The sequence below is a fragment of the Pezoporus wallicus genome, unplaced genomic scaffold (genome assembly GCF_028554395.1).
Source record: "Pezoporus wallicus isolate ANWC-B61680 ecotype Strahan unplaced genomic scaffold, APGP_CSIRO_Pwel_v1 contig_9622, whole genome shotgun sequence".
NCBI lineage: Eukaryota > Metazoa > Chordata > Aves > Psittaciformes > Psittacidae > Pezoporus > Pezoporus wallicus.
Window position 1 is genome coordinate 32,564 of NW_026635179.1, and position 18,039 is coordinate 50,602.

Genomic DNA, 18,039 nt, shown 5'->3' on the forward strand with positions numbered 1-18,039 from the left:
TGGGCTTCAGTTAAAGTGCGGTAACACCAGGTCCCACATGTGTCTACTGAGGGGACACGGACAGGGGTGGGACTGGAGCTGCTGCAGATGGGGTTTGACTCAAGACCCTATGGGACCGGAGCGGGCAGCCACGCTCTGCCACCCCAGGGTGCCTGCTGGCTGTTGCGTTCCCCTTTGCAGACTCAAATCTCCCTATTTAAGGAGGTAAATGGCACCCGGACCCCCAAATAAAGGGACTTGGATCACACCGGAGCTGTGATGTCCCATGTCCCCTCCGTGTCGCCAGCCTGGTCCCACTGTGCGTGGGTACCCATCCACGGCACGGGCAGCCCCTGCACACGGCCGGGGCTGGATGGGGATGTGATCTTCCTCTTGGTGCCCACGGAGCCCCCACGGGAGCTGAGCCCCAGCTGGGGGCACGAAGGGCCTGGGATGCAGATGGGGACCCCCACAGTGACCCTGTTCTTGTGGGGGACCCTGGGGAGCGAGACCTGAGCTCCTGCTTCAACCCCAAAGTCCGGGGTTCCCTTTGGGGGTCCAGGGGAGGGTGAGGGGGGGATCCTGCCCCTCTGCAGCGCTCTGGGGTGACCCCACTGCAGCCCTGATCCAGGCACAAGAGGGACCTGGAGCTGATGGAGCAAGGCCAGAGCAGGCCGTGGAGCTGCTGCGAGGGCTGGAGCAGCTCTGCTCTGGAGCCAGGCTGAGAGAGCTGGGCTGGGGCAGCCTGGACAAGAGAAGGCTCCTGAAGGGGAGACCTGAGAGCAGCTCCAGTGCCTGAAGGGGCTGCAGGAAAGCTGGAGAGGGGCTTGGGACAAGGGATGCAGGGATGGGATGAGGGCTTCCAGCTGGAAGAGGGAAGAGTTGGATGGGATACGAGGAAGTTCTTCCCTATGAGGGCGGTGGGACATGGGAAGGGGTTGAAGCTGTGGCTGCCCCATCCCTGGCAGTGCTCAAGGCCAGGTTGGACACAGGGGCTTGGAGCAAGCTGCTCCAGTGGAAGGGGTCCCTGCCCGTGGCAGGGCTTGGAGCTGGAGGAGCTTTAAGGTCCCTTCAACCCAAACCACTCTGGGATTCTATGACCAGAAGCACCCAAGAATGGGGAGGAAGTGGCCCCAATGGGAAGCACAAATGGGGTTGGCGACCACACTGGTTTCATTAAGCAAGAGATGAGGTTCCTCCCCACAGTGCGATGCCACTGCCAAGAGCCCACCCTCCCGGTACCCAACCCCGTCGGCAGCCCCACCACAGGGACCTTTGGCAGGTCCGGGTGGGTTTTGGGGTACATGAGGCTGCTCCCCGGGAGGGGGGGGTCACAGGGCCGTGGTGGCCGGGTCCTGCGCCGGTGCTTTGGTGTCCCGGGGGTAGTACTCAGCCAGGATGCTCTCGGGGATGCGCTTCAGGAGCTGCCTGGGGAAGATGCGCAGGAGCTGCCAGCCGATGTCCAGGGACTCGAAGATGCTCCGGTTCTCATAGGGGCCTGGATGGAGGAGGAGGCAAAGGGGACAGGGAGATGCTACGGGGGTGCCCCTGCGGAGCCGATCCCCGGCTCGGGCCCCGTGCCCTACCCTGGCTGATGAAGTGCTTCTCGAACTTGTGCAGGAACTCCAGGTAGAGCAGGTCATCGGGAGACAGCGCTTCCTCCCCCACCACCGCCTTCATGGCCTGCACGTCCTTCCCGATGGCGTAGCAGGCGTACTGCAGGAGAGCCACGGGTGCAGCAAGGAGGGAGCAGGGGGTGGCTTGGGTTAATCCAGCTCCAAGCCCTGCCACGGGCAGGGACCCCTTCCACTGGAGCAGCTTGCTCCAAGCCCTGTGTCCAACCTGGCCTTGAGCACTGCCAGGGATGGGGCAGCCACAGCTTCAACCCCTTCCCATGTCCCACCGCCCTCATAGGGAAGAACTTCCTTGTATCCCATCCAACTCTTCCCTCTTGGAAGCCCAAACTCCTCTTCCCATCCCTACATCCCTTGTCCCAAGCCCCTCTCCAGCTTTCCTGCAGCCCCTTCAGGCACTGGAGCTGCTCTCAGGTCTCCCCTTGAGGAGCCTTCTCTTGTCCAGGCTGCCCCAGCCCAGCTCTCTCAGCCTGGCTCCAGAGCAGAGCTGCTCCAGCCCTTGCAGCATCTCCATGGCCTCCTCTGGCCTCACTCCATCAGCTCCAGGTCCCTCTTGTGCCGCTGCCCCAGAGCTGGACCTTCCATCTCTCCCCAGAGCTCCCCTTCAAGCCATGGAGGTGCCAAAAGCAAATGCTTGAAGCCACCAGGACCAAGAGCACCGAGATCCCATCCCCATGCAGGGGCTCATTGATCATCCCCCTCCCGGCCACCCCTTACCAGCTGGTTGGAGACATCCCCATGGTCCTTCCTGGTCATTCCCTCCCCGATGGCCGACTTCATCAGCCGGGACAGGGAGGGCAGCACGTTGATGGGGGGGTAGATCTGCAGGGCGAGAGGACCCCAACACATCCTCCTGCTGCTCCCCCATGCAGGCACGGGCTCCACTGCCCCACGTTGGGCTCCAGATGCCCTCAGCATCCCCATCCCGGTGCTCTCGGGTGATTCCCGGCCCCACGTGAGCCGGGAACGGGTTGGGAACGAACCTGCCTGTTGTGGAGCTGCCGGTCCACGTAGATCTGCCCCTCGGTGATGAAGCCCGTCAGGTCGGGGATGGGGTGGGTGATGTCTGGGGGACGATGAGGAGGGGGTGAGCCCCCAAACCGGGTCTGGCTGCATGGGCAGGCATGGGACACGGCCATGCCCCGTGCTGGGGGTCACCAGAGCAGCGTGGCCATGGGGAATGGGCATTGCCCTGAGGCTGAGCAGGAGGCAGCTCCCCCATCACCGGGCTGAACAACACTGCCTGGTTTAGGCTTCCATGCTTCCATGGGCACCCAAACCCAGGTCTGCACCCCCCAGTGACTGCCCCAATGCATCCTTTAGGTGAACCCCAGCGCTCTGCTCCAGCTGGGACCAGAGGGATGATTTGGGGGGGGGGGGGAATAACCCTAAAGCATCCCCGCGAGCTTTGTTCTCCCAGTGGCTGCCCCCAGCTCCCCGGGCGCCGCTGACCGTCGTTGGGCATGGTGAGGATGGGGATCTGGGTGATGGAGCCGCTCCTGCCCTCCACGCGCCCGGCCCGCTCGTAGATGGTGGCCAGGTCCGTGTACATGTAACCGGGAAAGCCGCGGCGGCCCGGAACCTCCTCCCGGGCGGCCGATACCTGCGGGATGCGGCTGGAGCGAGGGCTGCGCGGAGCACCACAGAGCATCCCCCCCACCCCAGCATCACAAAGCACCCCGAGCACCCACGGCATCCGGGCACCCCAAGCATCCCAAGCACCCCGAGCCACCCCGGGTACCTCAAACACCCTAAGCATCCCCGGTACCCCAGGCGCCTCAGGCACCCCAGCCATCCCAAGCACCCTGAGCACCCCAAGGCACCCCAAGTATCCTTGGTACTCCAAGCGCCCCAAGCACCGTGGGCACCCCGAACATCCCAAGCATCCCCAGTACCCCAGGCACCTCGGGCACCCCGGCCATCCCAAGCACCTTGAGCACCCCAAGTATCCTTGGTACTCTAAGCACCCCCAGCACCATAGGCACCCCAGGTACCTCAAACACCCCAAGCACCCCCAGAACCCCAGGCACCTTGTGCACCCCGGGCATCCCAAGCACCCTGAGCACCCCAAGTGCTCCATGTATCCTGGGCACCCTGAGTACCCCAAGCACCCCCAGCACCCCCAGTGCTCGCAGCACCCTGAGCATCCCAATGTGCCAGGTATCCTGCGCACCCCGAGCACCCCAATAACCCCCCGCACCCTGGGCACCACTAGCATCCCAAGCACCCCAGGTATCCCTAGTACCCCAAGCACCCTAAGTGCCTCAAGTGCTCCAGCACCCTGGGCACCCCAAGCACTCCTCAAGCACCCTGAACACCCCAAGTGCCCCAAGTATCCTGGGAGCCCCTGGAACCCCCAGCACCGTGGGCACCTCAACATCCCAAATGCCCCAGTTCATAGGGGAAACATAGAATGATTTGGGTTGGAAGGGACCTTAAAGCTCATGCAGTTCTTCTGGGCATCCCAAGCATCCTGGGTACCCCAGGCAACCTGGGCATCCCAAGCACCCCAAGTACTCTGGGAACCCAAAAACACTCCAGACACCATGAGTATCCCAGGCAGCCCAAGCACCCCAAGTATCCTGGGCACCCCAAGCACCCACGGCATCATGGGCACCCCAGGTACCTTGAGCACCCCACGTACCCTGGGAGACCCGGGGTCCTGGGTACTCCAAGCACCCCAAGTACCCCAAGTGCTTACAGCACCCTGGGCACCCCAAGCACCCTGCGAACCCTAAGCACCCCAAGCATCCCAAGTGCTCCAAGGATTCCAGGCACCCCAAGCACCCCCAGCACCCAGAGCATCCTGGGAATCCCAGGCATCCTGGGCACCCCGAGCACCCCAAGCACCCTGAGCATCCCAGGCATCCCAAATGCCCCAAGTATCCTCAGCACCCCAAGAATCCCAGACACCCCAAGGACCATGGGAGCCCCAGTGTTATTGGAGGCCCCAAGCATCCCAAGTGCCCCAAACACCCTGGGCACCCCAAGCACCCCAAGTGTCCCAAGCACCCTGAGCATCCCAGGCATCCCAAATGCCCCAAGTATCCTCAGCACCCCAGGAACCCCAGACACCCCAAGGACCATGGGAGCCCCAGTGTTATTGGAGGCCCCAAGCATCCCAAGTGCCCCAAACGCCCTGGGCACCCCGAGCACCCGCAGCCGCACAGGGAGGACCCGGATGGGTGCCGGGGGGCAGGCACTGACCTCCCGCAGCGCCTCGGCGTAGGAGCTCATGTCGGTCAGGATGACCAGGACGTGCTTCTCGCACTGGTAGGCCAGGAACTCGGCGGTGGTGAGGGCCAGGCGAGGGGTGATGATCCGCTCGATGCTGCCGTGGGACACGGTGAGAATCCCGCATCCCAGCTCCCCTTCCCGAGCCCCCCCCCGCCCTCCCAGGGCACCCATGGACACCTCCTGGGGTCCCTGAGGTGGGACTGGGTGATGGCCCGCCCGGGGCTCCCAGTGCTGCAGGATGGGATGGGGACCCACAAGGTGTGGGGCTGGGGGATGAGTCCCCTGCTGGTCACTGCCAACAGGCCCAGGGGGTCCTTCAGTGAGGAGGAGGAGGAGGACACGATGATGAGGAGGATAAGGAGGAAGAAGGAAGGAGGGAGGAAGAAGGAGAAAGGAAGAAGGAGGAGGAGAAGAAGGAAGGAAGAAGGAGGAGGAGAAGGAGGAGGAAGGAAGGAGGAAGGAAGGAAGAAGGAGGAGGAGAAGGAGGAGGAAGGAAGGAGGAAGGAAGAAGGAAGAAGGAGGAGGAGAAGGAGGAAGAAGGAAGGAGGAAGGAAGGAAGAAGGAGGAGGAGAAGGAGGAGGAAGGAAGGAGGAGAAAAGAAGGAGAAGGAGGAGGAGAAGAAGGAGGAGGAGAAGGAGGAGGAAAGAAGGAGAAGGAGAAGGAGAAGGAGGAAGGAAGAAAAAGGAGGAGGAGAAGGAGGAGGAAAGAAGGAGAAGGAGAAGGAGAAGGAGGAAGGAAGAAAAAGGAGGAGGAGAAGGAGGAGGAGGAAGGAAGGAGGAGGAGCAGCAGGTGCTGGAGCCGCGGCACTGGCTCACGTGGGGTCATTGGCCAGGTTGAGGAACAGGCACACGTTCTCCATGGAGCCGTTCTCCTCGAAGTCGGACTTGAAGAAGCGAGCGGTCTCCATGTTCACCTGCCCGGGGGGGGACCCGTGGTCAGCAGGAGCGGGCTGGCTCCGGGGGCAGGCAGGGACGAGGCGATGCAGGGAGCGCGGCTGCCCACGCATCCCATAGGGGCACTGGGGGCTGCCCTGCCCCAGCTCACCCCCATGGCCGCGAAGACGATGGCGAAGTTGTCCTCATGGAAATCCATCACGTCCTTGGACTTCTTGACCAGCCCGGCCTGGCGGCAGATCTGTGCTGCGATCTGCAGGGCATGGGACAGCACATGGACCCCCCCCCGATGGCTCACAGCACCCCCGGGACCAGGATCCGCCCCCCCGAGGGCAGGGGATGGAGATGGGGGGGACCAGTGGAAGAGAGCCAGGGTGGGCTTTGCTTTATCTCTTGCTGTGATGGGGAAACTGAGGCACGGGGTAGCGATGCCCCAGCCCATCACACTGCATGGATGGGGGACCACAGCAGTGTGGGTCTGGCCCATCATGGTGAGCAGAGCTGAGCATGGAGCCAAAGCACAGCAGGGAGGGGAGGGATGCAGAAGAGTCTCCAACCGCCCCAAATGCTTCCTCTTCCACCCTCATCCTCCTCTTCTGCCTCATACTGGGGGCTCAGCACCCCACGGGGACCCACCTCGTTGTGGGGGAGACCAGCAGCGGAGAAGATGGGGATCTTCTGCCCCCGGGCGATGCTGTTCATCACGTCGATGGGCGAGATCCCGGTCTGGATCATCTCCTCGGGGTAGATGCGGCCGTGGGGGTTGATGGGCTGGCCTGGAGCAGCACAGGGAAATGAGGCACCCAGGGCACCCCAATGGGGAGGGGTTGGACTCCCCTATGGAGCTGGGTCCCCTCCCACAGCACCCAGGGCCATCACCATTGATGTCCAGGAAGTCCTCAGCCATCACCGGGGGACCGCTGTCGATGGGCTTTGCAGAGCCATTGAAGACCCGACCTGCAAGGAGAGAGCTGCTGGTCCCTGGGAACACCCTGCCCATGGATGTGGGGTTCCCATCCTGCTCCTATGGGTGACGCCACAGCCCCTGGAGCAGGAAGATGCCAGCACATGGGGCCAAGTACCCAGAGACCCCCCTAAGCCACCGTCCGTCACCTCCCCTCGGGTTCCACAGCTCCTGTACAGGTGGGGTGATACCAAGACCCCCCCCAAAAGCGGTGCTCAGGAGGGGTACAATGCTCCCAGAGAGCATCTGCATCCCTATTCCTGCTCAGCCACATCGACCGGCTCCGAGCCGTGGGATCGATGCCGATCACGCTGCATCCCGCAGCATCCCACCCGCTGCCCCATGGGACCTTCCTCTGGTCCCCAGCCGAGCAGGAGCCATCGTCCTTGTCAGAGCAGATCAGGCTGATGCAGGGCTGGAGCACGCAGCATGAAAGGTCAATGGCGCTGGTGCTCAACGGCACGAAGAGACAAAGCTCTGGGGGACCCCAGTGCGGGGGCAAAAAGAGGGGGAGCCCCCCTTTGATACTGGGCAGGGAGGATCGGGATGGCTCCCATCCCATCCTGGGCACTCACAGCCGGAGCCTGCACAGGGGTAGGGAGGGATCTGCTTGGGAAAGGAGCGGGCGGGGGGGGGGCATGGACCTGTCTGCGCATCACCGCACGCAGGCAGCCTGCCCTTTGCGCTGCCCTTTGCAGCGGGGCCCTGCCCGCTCCCCGCTGCCGGCACCGGGGGAAGGAGGCGGCCGGAGATGCTCAAGGAGCGAGGCCGAGTGGCAGCCGGGTCCCTGCGCCGGGGACCGCAGCGACCGCAGCGACCCCTGCGAGCCCCGGCGCTGCTCCGGGGCTGCTGCGCCCTCTGATGGGGCTGCGGAGGGGAGGGGGGGGCTTTAACAGCCCTGGGGGGGGCTCCAGCACCCGGCTCTGCCCGGGGAGGGGGGTCCCCATGGGGATGCGGAGCAGCCCCCTTTGGTGCTTATGCTTGCCCGCATCTCGGGGCTCAGCGGGGATGGGGAGGATGGAATGCATTGGGTTGAAGGGAACTTAAAGCTCCTCCAGCTCCAACCCCTGCCACGGGCAGGGACCCCTTCCACTGGAGCAGCTTGCTCCAAGCCCCTGTGTCCAACCTGGCCTTGAACACTGCCAGGGATGGGGCAGCCACAGCTTCTCTGGGCACCCTGTGCCAGCGCCTCAGCACCCTCACTGCCCTCACCCAAAAACCTTCTCCCAGTCCAGCCCAAGCCATTCCTCCAGGGATAACAGGGCAGAGAGCACCCCGGGGGATGCTTCCATCCCGTATGAAGGCGACCATCACCATCTCACCGTGCTGCCTGTGCCCCTCCATCCCTCGCACTCACCGGACGGGACTGGAGAGCATCCCCAGGGATGTGCTCACCGCCCGCCCATACTACTTGTGCTATGTCCCCCCAGTGTGGCTGTGCCTGGGGTGTCCCCCCCCTCAGCACCCCCCAGGCTCACCCAGCATGTCCTCGGACACCGGGGTGCGCAGGATGTCCCCGGTGAACTCGCAGGAGGTTTTCTTGGCATCGATTCCAGATGTTCCCTCAAACACCTGCGGAGACCCCGGGGGCAGGAGCCCGGCGGGGGGCAATTACAGGGGATTAGAGAATGGGGGGGGGGGGTCCATCCATCGGGATGGGACGGGATCCGCTCACCCGAAAACCCATCGGGAAGAGGTGAGAAAAGAGCGGGGAGCCCCTGGGGTTAAGAAAACCCCCTTCTGAGGGGGGCTCCCGGGTGGGGGGAGCAGGGGAAGGGGGAGAGCACGCTCAATGCATCGAGGCCAGGGGCCTCGGCCCTGGTGCGTTAACCCAGAGCGGTTTGATCCGTATAATATTTGACACCATTTATGTGAATTAACCTCCAGATCGCTGCTTTAATTAGAGCTGTGCTGCTCCCGGGATAAAGGGCAGCTTGGGAATGCCGGGAGCATCCCAGGAATGCCGGAGGCACGAGGGCTGGTGAGGGGCGCAGCACTGACATGGGTGCAGGTCCCTGCAGGCCACCCCCCCCATGAAGATGCTGCTGCAAAAAGCACCTTTTTCCCCCCTTTTATTCGTTTTTTCCCCCTTTTTCCCCTTTTTATCCCTATTTTTCCCCTCCCGAGGCTGATTCCCTAATAGGATTAAAAGGGCACTGCAGATGACCGGGTGGCATTAGAGGAGCAAGGTTTGGTGCTCACTAACCGCGTTGGCCATGCAGACACCGCGATGGGTGGCTGATGAAGGGACATCCAGGCAGGAGAGGACCTGGATAATGGCTCTCTCCATGCTCCTGGATAATGGAGCCTGAGAGCCCCGAACCAGCCCTAGTGAAACCCCGCTGCTGGGCTGCCCCAGTTTGGGGTACCCCAGGAACACACTGCCCAGCCTGGTCCTGGCCCCATAGAGTGCTAGGGATTGGGGGGGGATGGCAGGAGGTCTGAGGTTTTCCTGCTGGGGTGGAGCAGAAGGCAGCTTCGGGAGGTCCTAAGCAGGGATATGGGGTCCCAAGGAGGTGGCAGCATCACCCGGATGGGCTCTTCCCATTGGCGATAGTGGGTGGGCAGCCTGGGAGGGCAGCTTGGGTGAGGGATGGGGGCAACAGGATGGGAGGACAGCAGGATGGGGACCAGCAGGATGGGGTCATGCCCACACCTGCTCCCTGCATCCTGCTGATGCTGGGCAGATGTCATCGTTTCGATTTGGTACCCAGATGCTCCTGCTCGGAGCAGGCACCAGCTCCATCCCCACCGGTGCCCCACCACCAGCCCCGGCACAGCTCCCGAAGGGCCATGGACCAGCCAGGAATCACACTGCCTATCCCAGGACACAGCCTGGAGTAGCTGGGACAGCAGCAACCGCTGGAGGGGGACAGAGCCCCAGGACAGAGCCCAGGACATGCAGTGCCCTGTGTCCGCATCCCACCTCGTCCCCATGCCACCCCGCCTCCCGTCCCATCACGTCCCCATCACCCTAAACTCACCTGGACGATGGCTTTGGAGCCCATCACCTCCAGGACCTGCCCGCTGCGGCTGGTGCCATTGGGCAGCACGAAGTTCACGATCTCAGCATACTGGGCAAACTGGAGGGACAGGGGCAGGGTGAGATGAAGTGGGGGGGGCTTTACTTCCCCCCCCCCCCAACCACCCCTTGCAGCCGCTGCCCACCCGGGCAGGAGGAGGCATCGAGGGGAGGATGCTGCCTGCGCCGTGCCTCAGTTTCCCCATCGCTGCAGGTGCTCCCCTTGCCCCACGGGTGCTCTCGGACCCACCAGGACCTGAGCACTCACAAGTTCACCCCCTTTCCCCCCCACACACACACCCCAGAAGCGGACAGACCCATCGCACTGCCACCATCGGCCAGAGGGCACCCAGCACCCATGGGTACCAGGGGTACCGACTGATCCCCCCCGGTCCCCAGCCCAGCCGGGACCCCCGGGGTGGATGCAGGGGACTTCTCTGCAGCCCCTTGGCTCAGGGATAGCATCCATGAGCCAGCCCTGTGCTGTTTGCCACCTCCATCTCCTCCGCCTCGCTCCCGGGCTCCGGGCCCTGTGAACTCCGGACTTTAATTCCTCCCTAAAGACCTTTCCATAAAGGACAAGGGAGGGAAGGAAACCCCCGCCAGGGCCCGGCTCTTTCATGGAGCTGCTTCATTTCCATCCCGCCCGCTCGGCCTGAAAGGGGCCATAGGAACAGCCCCGGGGCAACGCAGCCCCTCGAGGGTCCCGCTGGGCGCCCAGAGCCCACTCGGTCCAGCAGCAGGGACAGGAGGGTGACACCGAGGTGACCCTAAAGTGACACCCAGTGCTGGGGGCATGGGATGGGGTGGGGACCAGGGTCAGTGATGGGGCTGGAGACAGGGCAGGAGCTTGGACAGGAGCATAGGGAACAGGGGCTGGGGCTTGGGTAGTGGCACAAGGGACAAGGGCTGGAGCTGGGGCAGGGACCCAGGGGCTGCTGCGTGCCCATGGGAGGGAGCTGGATGAGACCCCAAGAGGACAGGGCACAGGCTGGCAGCCGGGACCACAACAAGGGGTCCCCCTATCACCCTCCTGCAGCCGGGGTCCTACCTTCACGTTGTCCAGCACCACCAAGGGCCCGTTGACACCACAAACAGTCTTGTAGGCTGAGGGGAAAGGACACAGTGTGGGGCCAGGGGGGCTCCCACCATCGCCACCCCCAGTTGTTGGGTGCTGGGGCAGGATCCATCCCCCCCAGCACCATCCAGTGCTGCTATCACAGAACCATGGCATGGGGTGGGTTGGAAGGGACCTCAAAGCTCCTCCAGCTCCAACCCCAACCCCTTCCACTGGAGCAGCTTGCTCCAAGCCCTGTGTCCAACCTGGCCTTGAGCACTGCCAGGGATGGGGCAGCCACAGCTTCTCTGGGCACCCTGTGCCAGCGCCTCAGCACCCTCACAGGGTGAGGTGTGCTCCCGAGCTGCTCCATCCGCTATCCCCCAGCCTGGGTTTGTGCTGGGGATGCCCGTACCCAGGGGCAGAACCTTGCCCTTGGCCTTGATGCACCCATGAGCTTCACAGGGTCCCATCTCCCAAGCTAATTTGCCAATGAGCCTTCCCTCTGGTACCCAGTTATTCCCGGCTCCTGCTGGTCACCATTCAGCAGCCTGGAGCTCTCTCTGCTGCCAGCCTCCCTCCTTTTGTCTCCTTTATTCCCCAAGTGTCCATTCCCCTTCCACTTCCCCTCCAGCTCCATCACAAACAGAGTTTTGTTGGGCTCTTTTCTTCTCTGCCTGTGTCTCCTCCGAGCCCCAGCTCTTGGGCAGCCACCCACATGGGATATTGTTCCACGGCCATGGGGACTGGGCCTTGTCCCTGAGCACAGGGATCTGCAGCCCAGCCCTGATGGCTGACAGATCCATCGGGATCTTCCCGGCTTTCCTTCTGGTGCCCTGGGCTGTCTCATCCCATGGAGGGCATCTGACCCTCTGGCAGCACTGCTTGGTGCTGTATGGCTGTGGCACTGGGTCATCCCTTCCATCCATCCCTCCCTCCCGTTCCTCTGTCCTTCCACCCTTCCCTCCTACCCATCCATCCATGGACGGGAGGGGGAGCCAGGCAGGGCCGGTGCCAATACTGGTACCAGAGCCACCGCGGCCGGTTGTGTGGTTCCAACACCCTCATCTCCGCGGTTGAATCGGTTCTATCGTGATAGGGAAGGAGATCACAACAGTGAGCCCAAGCGAGGGCCGCCAGAGAGGCTCAGGGCTGGGGGGGGGACCAAGGAGGAGGAGAAAAAGGAGGAGAAAGGAGAGGAGCAGGAGGAGGAGGAGGAGGAGGAGGAGGAGGAGGAGGGCTGGGATGGGGGGGGGGGGAGCCCCTGCCACCGGAAAGCGCTAATTCCGCTAATGAAGCCGCTGAGCTGTGATGCCCGAGAGGGGGGCGATGGAGAAGCAGCATCGGGGTGGGTGGGCTGCGGCGGCCGCTCATGGCCGGGGAGGGGGCACGGCGATGGGGCGGCCGGAGGGGAGGGGGGGGGAGAAGCGGGCTGCAGGGGCCGGAGCAAAGGCGAAGGCTTTCACCGTGGCCTTTCCACACCCCCGGCCCCAACTTCACAGCTCCTGTCACTTGCGATCTCCGTTAGCGCTGACGCTCACGCACCGGTAACCGCCGCCGCGGCCCCGGTGACAAAGGGGACCCGACCCGGCTACACCCGCCGCTAATTGCTCCCAGTCAGTGCCGGCGGCCGTCACCGCGCCACACGCCTTAGGGCTCTGCTCCAAAGAGAGCCCCGTTTGCCGCAGGGAAGGGATGGAGGGGAGCCCGGCTCCGGGCCTCCTCCTGCTCCGAGCGCTCCCGAGGGAACCGCCCGCCCCATGGAGGGGATGCAGGGTGGGCTGGGGTGGATTTGCCCTGTAAGGAGTTGCTCCCATCTGCACAGGGGTGGGCAGCTTGGCCTTTAGGACTGGGTGAGCAGGGAGGGGTGCTCATCCTCATGCACCGACCAAGGGGCTTTGCACAGGCCCCAGCGCAAATTACAGTCTCCTATCCTGAATTACAGACCCCTACCCCAAACTACCGACCCCTACCCTGAATCACAGATCCTTATCCCAAACTACAGACCCCCATCCCAAGTCACAGATTCCTATCCCCAATTACAGATTCCTATCCCCAATTACAGACCCCTATCCCAAACTACAGACCCCTATCCCAAACTACAGACCCCTATCCCTAGTCACAGACTCCTATCCCCAGCTACAGACCCCTATCCCAAACTACAGACCCCTATCCCAAACTACAGACCCCTATCCCAAACTACAGACCCCTATCCCGAGTCACAGACCCCTATCCCCAATTACAGACTCCTATCCCAAACCACAGACCAGGGGGTTGCATACAACCGTCAGTACCTCCAACCCTTCTCCCACCACGTGTGCTGAAGCCCATGGGGTGGGCAGAAGGGGCACTGAGCTGCAGCAAAGATGAGGAATGGGACTGATAAATACCCCGTAAACCCCCCAAAATCCTCTGGTCCAGAGCAAGGACAGGGATGAGGAGGTGCCTCAGCAGGTCCAGAGCCACCCTGGGGCACCAGGATACATCTCTAGTGTCCCTCAGAGACCTGCATGGAGCACTTGCACCCATGGGGTAGGGCAGCCATGGGATGCTCTGGATGCATCCCGCATCCCCCTTGGGTGCTGCTCACCAAGTGCCAAGCTTACCCCGTCCCGTCCCGTGCCAGGCTGATGCCGCAGGTGCAACCCCTTCAAGCCCCAACCCTTCTGCCTGCCAGCACCATCCATCATCGGGTGCGTCCCGCACCCGAGAGCCGGGCGGCCTCATCCTGCCCCTCCAAGCCCCTGCCCGCCGCAGCGCCGGGGCCGCCCTGGGACTTTTCCGACAGTCCCTAAGTGACCGCGCTCCCCCTCCCCAACCTGCCCATTGTGCCGTGGGTCACTTTGTGCCGCGCTGTCAAACCCACGGCCTGCCCCAGCGCGGCAGAGCCGCTGAAAAGCCCGGCGGGGGGTCACACTCTATGCCACTAATTAGGGCCCCGGCGGCCGAGGGTTCCCATACACACCTGCACGTCACGGGAGGGGAGGCAAAGAAAGGCAGGAGCAGCCAAGCGTGAAGGCAACGAGGGGGCGCGAGGAAGAAAGAGCCCCCCCCCCCCCAAACACCTCGTTTGTGGGGCTGGCGCTGGTCTATGGGCCGCAGACAAAACAGGGCTGGTGGGGGAAGGAGCGCGGCCGGGATGCTGACGGGTGATGGAGGCACCAGATGGGTTAAGGGAAGGGTGGCCCCAGGAGGAAAGTGATGGAGAAGTGGTGGAGAGGGGAGGTGTGGGGCCTGGGGAGTGAGGCATGCTGTGGGGCAGAGCATTCGCCCCATAGAGGGGGGTGGGGTGATGCCATGGGGGTGGGAGGATAATGGCACAACCCCAGCCGGGCAGCACTGGGATACGGACATGCAATGGCTGCAGCCCCAGGAGCACATCAGCCCCCCGACCCCACGGCAGGGGACAGGCCAGCAGGCCAGCTCTGCTTGCCAGGGGTCTGGAGGGCAATGGGATCCCAGCCTCTTCTCCGGGTTAGCCATGATTGGAAGTGCTGGGATGCTGCAGCGGCAGTGCCGGGGAGTGAGTGGGGTGCTGGTGAGGTGGGAAAAGGGCCACGGGAGCAGCAAGTCCATGTCTCTATTGCCAGCATCCTGGCTCTCCATCACCAGCAACCCACATTCCCATCACCAGCAACCCACGTCTCCATCACCATCACCAGCAACCCACATCTCCATCATCAACAACCCACATCCCCATCACCAGCAATCCCCATCTCCATCACCAGCAACCCACGTCTCCATCCCCATCACCAGCAATCCACATCTCCATCACCAACAACCCACATCTCCATCACCAACAACCCACATCTCCATCAACATCACCCCACGTCTCCATCAACATCACCGCACGTCTCCATCACCATCACCCCACATCTCCATCACCATCAGCCTCCCTGAGCCCCACAATCCCCTCATTCCCCCTCAATCACCCCATGGCTCCTGCGTGGAGCCTGGAAGGACCTGGACTGGGGGCACAGCCTCCCAAGCTCAACACCCAGCCCCTGCCCAGCACAGCCCCAAGCAGGGATGTGTCAGGGTGCCCAGGGCTTGGGGATCTCCCTGATACTTCCTCTCCTGCTTCCCATGTCGCCATTGGGTAGAGCCACATCCCAAACCCCATCAGACACAGCTCCCAAAGGCACCATCCCCGGCCTGGGGCTGCCATCATGCCCAGACCCAGTGCAGAGTCCTGGCAGGAGATGAGCATCACAGGTAACAGGGCTGGCTGGGACACGGCAGAGAAGCCCAGTGTCCCACCAAACTGCCCTTATCAGGCTGGGATTGCACAGCACAGCCGTTGTGCCACTGGGCTGCTGCCCTTGACCTCCTGTTTCATCCTTCCACTCATCCATCCACCCATCCATCCATCCATCCATCCATCCACTCATCCATCCATTCCTGCCTCCATCCACCCATCCATCCATCCATCCATCCATCCATTCCTGCCTCCATCCATCATCCATCCATCCATCCATCCATCCATCCATCCATCCATTCCTGCCTCCATCCATCATCCATCCATCCATCCATCCACCCATCCATCCATCCATCCATCCATCCATTCCTGCCTCCATCCATCATCCATCCATCCATCCATCCATCCATCCATCCATCCATCCATCCATCCATCCATTCCTGCCTCCATCCATCATCCATCCATCCATCCATCACTCCACCCATCCCTCCATCCATCCATCACTCCACCCATCCTTCCATCCATCTTCCCCCTGCCCCCAAGTTGCTCCCAGGCTGCAGTTACTGAGTTTAAAGCATTCCGCAGAGCAGGGCATGGGGCAGACCACGGGGCAGGCCGTGGGGCAGACCATGTGCCAGCAGCCCCGAGCCCCTCTGCAGGCAGTGGCATTGCTGGCTGGGATGTTTCCCATGCAGCTGGAACAAGGCAGAGGCCAGGAGGTGGGAAGTGTTTCTTCCGCTCGCTGTGCCAACGGCTCCGCTGGGAAGCGGCTGCGGATCCCGGTCCTGCCTCTCGGGAGAGCTCTGCCTGCTCCTGCTCCTGCTCCTGCTCCTGCTCCTGCTCCTGTCCCTGCCCCTGCTCCTGCTCCTGTCCCTGCTCCTGCCCCTGCTCCTGTCCCTGCTCCTGCTCCTGCTCCTGCCCCTGCTCCTGCTCCTGCCCCTGCTCCTGCTCCTGCTCCTGTCCCTGCTCCTGCTCCTGTCCCTGCCCCTGCTCCTGCTCCTGCTCCTGCTCCTGCTCCTGCTCCTGCTCCTGTCCCTGCCCCTGCTCCTGCTCCTCCTGCTCCTGCTCCTGCTCCTGCTCCTGCTCCTGCTCCTGCTCCTGCTCCTGCTCCTGCCCCTGCTCCTGCTCCTGCTCCTGCTCCTGCTCCTGCTCCTGCTCCTGCTCCTGCTCCTGCCCCTGCTCCTGCTCCTGCTCCTGCTCCTGCTCCTGCTCCTGCCCCTGCTCCTGCTCCTGCTCCTGCTCCTGCTCCTGCCCCTGCCCCTGCTCCTGCTCCTGCCCCTGCCCCTGCCCCTGCTCCTGCTCCTGCCCCTGCTCCTGCTCCTGCTCCTGCTCCTGCTCCTGCTCCTGCTCCTGCTCCTGCTCCTGCTCCTGCTCCTGCTCCTGCCCCTGCTCCTGCTCCTGCTCCTGCTCCTGCTCCTGCTCCTGTCCCTGCCCCTGCTCTGCTCCTGCTCCTGCTCCTGCTCCTGCCCCTGCCCCTGCTCCTGCTCCTGCTCCTGCTCCTGTCCCTGCCCCTGCCTGCTCCTGCTCCTGCTCCTGCTCCTGCTCCTGCTCCTGCTCCTGCTCCTGCTCCTGCTCCTGCCCCTGCTCCTGCTCCTGCTCCTGCTCCTGCTCCTGCCCCTGCCCCTGCTCCTGCTCCTGCTCCTGCCCCTGCTCCTGCTCCTGCTCCTGCTCCTGCTCCTGCCCCTGCTCCTGCTCCTGCTCCTGCTCCTGCTCCTGCTCCTGCTCCTGCTCCTGCTCCTGCCCCTGCTCCTGCTCCTGCTCCTGCTCCTGCTCCTGCTCCTGCTCCTGCTCCTGCTCCTGCTCCTGCTCCTGCCCCTGCTCCTGCCCCTGCCCCTGCTCCTGCTCCTGCTCCTGCTCCTGCTCCTGCTCCTGCTCCTGCCCCTGCCCCTGCCCCTGCTCCTGCCCCACCGCCCTGCTCACCCCCTGCTGCCCATGGATCCGGGCACCGGGCTGCAGTGAGGACCGTGTGAGTGCTGCTGTGCCCAGTGCCAGGCAGGGACCCTGTGCCGGGACCCCACCCGGGGACCCCACACTGCTGGGACCCCAGGCCGCTGGGAGCCCATACTGGTCGCCCTTATTGGGACCCCAGGCTGCCAGGATCTCATAGTGGGCCCTCACTCCGGGCCCCCATGCTGGGACCCCATGGGAGCCGCCATGACCCCTCACCCATGGGTGCTGGCTGGCACCCGCCGCGCACCCCAGCCCTGGCCCCGTGCCCTGCCGAGGGAAGGAGTCACCCATGGGTGACTCCCTGCTGCCGGCAGCCACGGCGGGAGCCGGGCAGAGCCGGTTGAGCTCCGGGCGGAGCCGGTTCGGGAGGGGACAGCGAACAGGGAAGGTCACAGGGAGCGTCCTTGGCGGCTCCGAGCCTGGGGACGGGGCGCTGGGGGGGCGGGCAGAGCTCCCAGCACCCATGGGTGCTGCGCGGGGAGACCCGCACAGCGCCTGGCCCGGGGTACGGGCGCGGGGAGGTCGCGGTAACGCCACATTCCACCAGCGGCTCCCCACCCATCCCCATTGGGAGCAGCACAAGGGGGGGTCCCCAGCTCCCCACATGGATGATGACCCCCAGGACACCCTGGCGGGACCCATGGCACCACCACATCCCGCTGGAGTCCACACTGGGGCCGTGGAGTCCCGGAGCACCAAGAGGGGTTTGCGTGGGTCCCCCACGCCAAGGGGGTCACTACGGGCTCCACCACCCCAAGCGGCACCCATAGCTCCCACAGCCCTTGGGGGGCAGCGATACCCTCCCCACCTTCCCCAGCGCCAAGCGGGGGGGTGACAGCCCCACAACCGCCCCCGTCACCCCGCTGTGCACCCTCCCAAGCGTCCCCGCCGTTGACAAATGGGGGTCCCCAGGGCCCAGCGCCCACCCGCCCGGCGCCGCCCCCATAGCACCCATGGGGACCGCAGCTCGGGGGGCACTCACTGAGCCGGGGGCTGCGGCTGTAGTCGCGGGTGGCGGCCAGAGCGTGCTCGCGGGCTGCGGGCACCGGCGCTCGGGGGGCGGCTGTGGCCATGGTCGCGGTCGTGGTCCCGGGGCGGGTCCCGG

At 64.0% G+C, this 18,039-nt stretch overlaps 1 protein-coding gene across 1 annotated transcript; it reads right to left on the bottom strand.

The window, feature by feature from the left end:
* Positions 1-1,239: 1,239 nt before the first annotated feature.
* On the bottom strand, positions 1,240-18,039 carry LOC130599651 (V-type proton ATPase subunit B-like). The gene is made up of 14 exons (XM_057410304.1): positions 17,917-18,039; positions 10,781-10,836; positions 9,692-9,790; positions 8,186-8,279; positions 6,623-6,700; positions 6,380-6,519; positions 5,895-5,996; positions 5,666-5,763; positions 4,821-4,944; positions 3,066-3,216; positions 2,597-2,679; positions 2,331-2,435; positions 1,566-1,695; positions 1,240-1,477 (listed from the first exon to the last, which is right to left on the bottom strand). Exons 1-14 carry the CDS (start codon positions 18,005-18,007, stop codon positions 1,311-1,313), a joined length of 1,518 nt encoding a protein of 505 aa, XP_057266287.1. The 5' UTR covers positions 18,008-18,039; the 3' UTR covers positions 1,240-1,310.

Excerpts from the sequence above, each read along its gene's own strand:
- LOC130599651 (XM_057410304.1), bottom strand. The coding sequence starts at position 18,007 with ATGGCCACAGCCGCCCCCCGAGCGCCGGTGCCCGCAGCCCGCGAGCAC. Across the intron at positions 9,791-10,780 it reads TGGTGCTGGACAACGTGAAG|TTTGCCCAGTATGCTGAGAT; the intron begins GTAGGACCCCGG and ends CTGTCCCTCCAG. Across the intron at positions 5,764-5,894 it reads TCGTCTTCGCGGCCATGGGG|GTGAACATGGAGACCGCTCG; the intron begins GTGAGCTGGGGC and ends CCCCCCGGGCAG.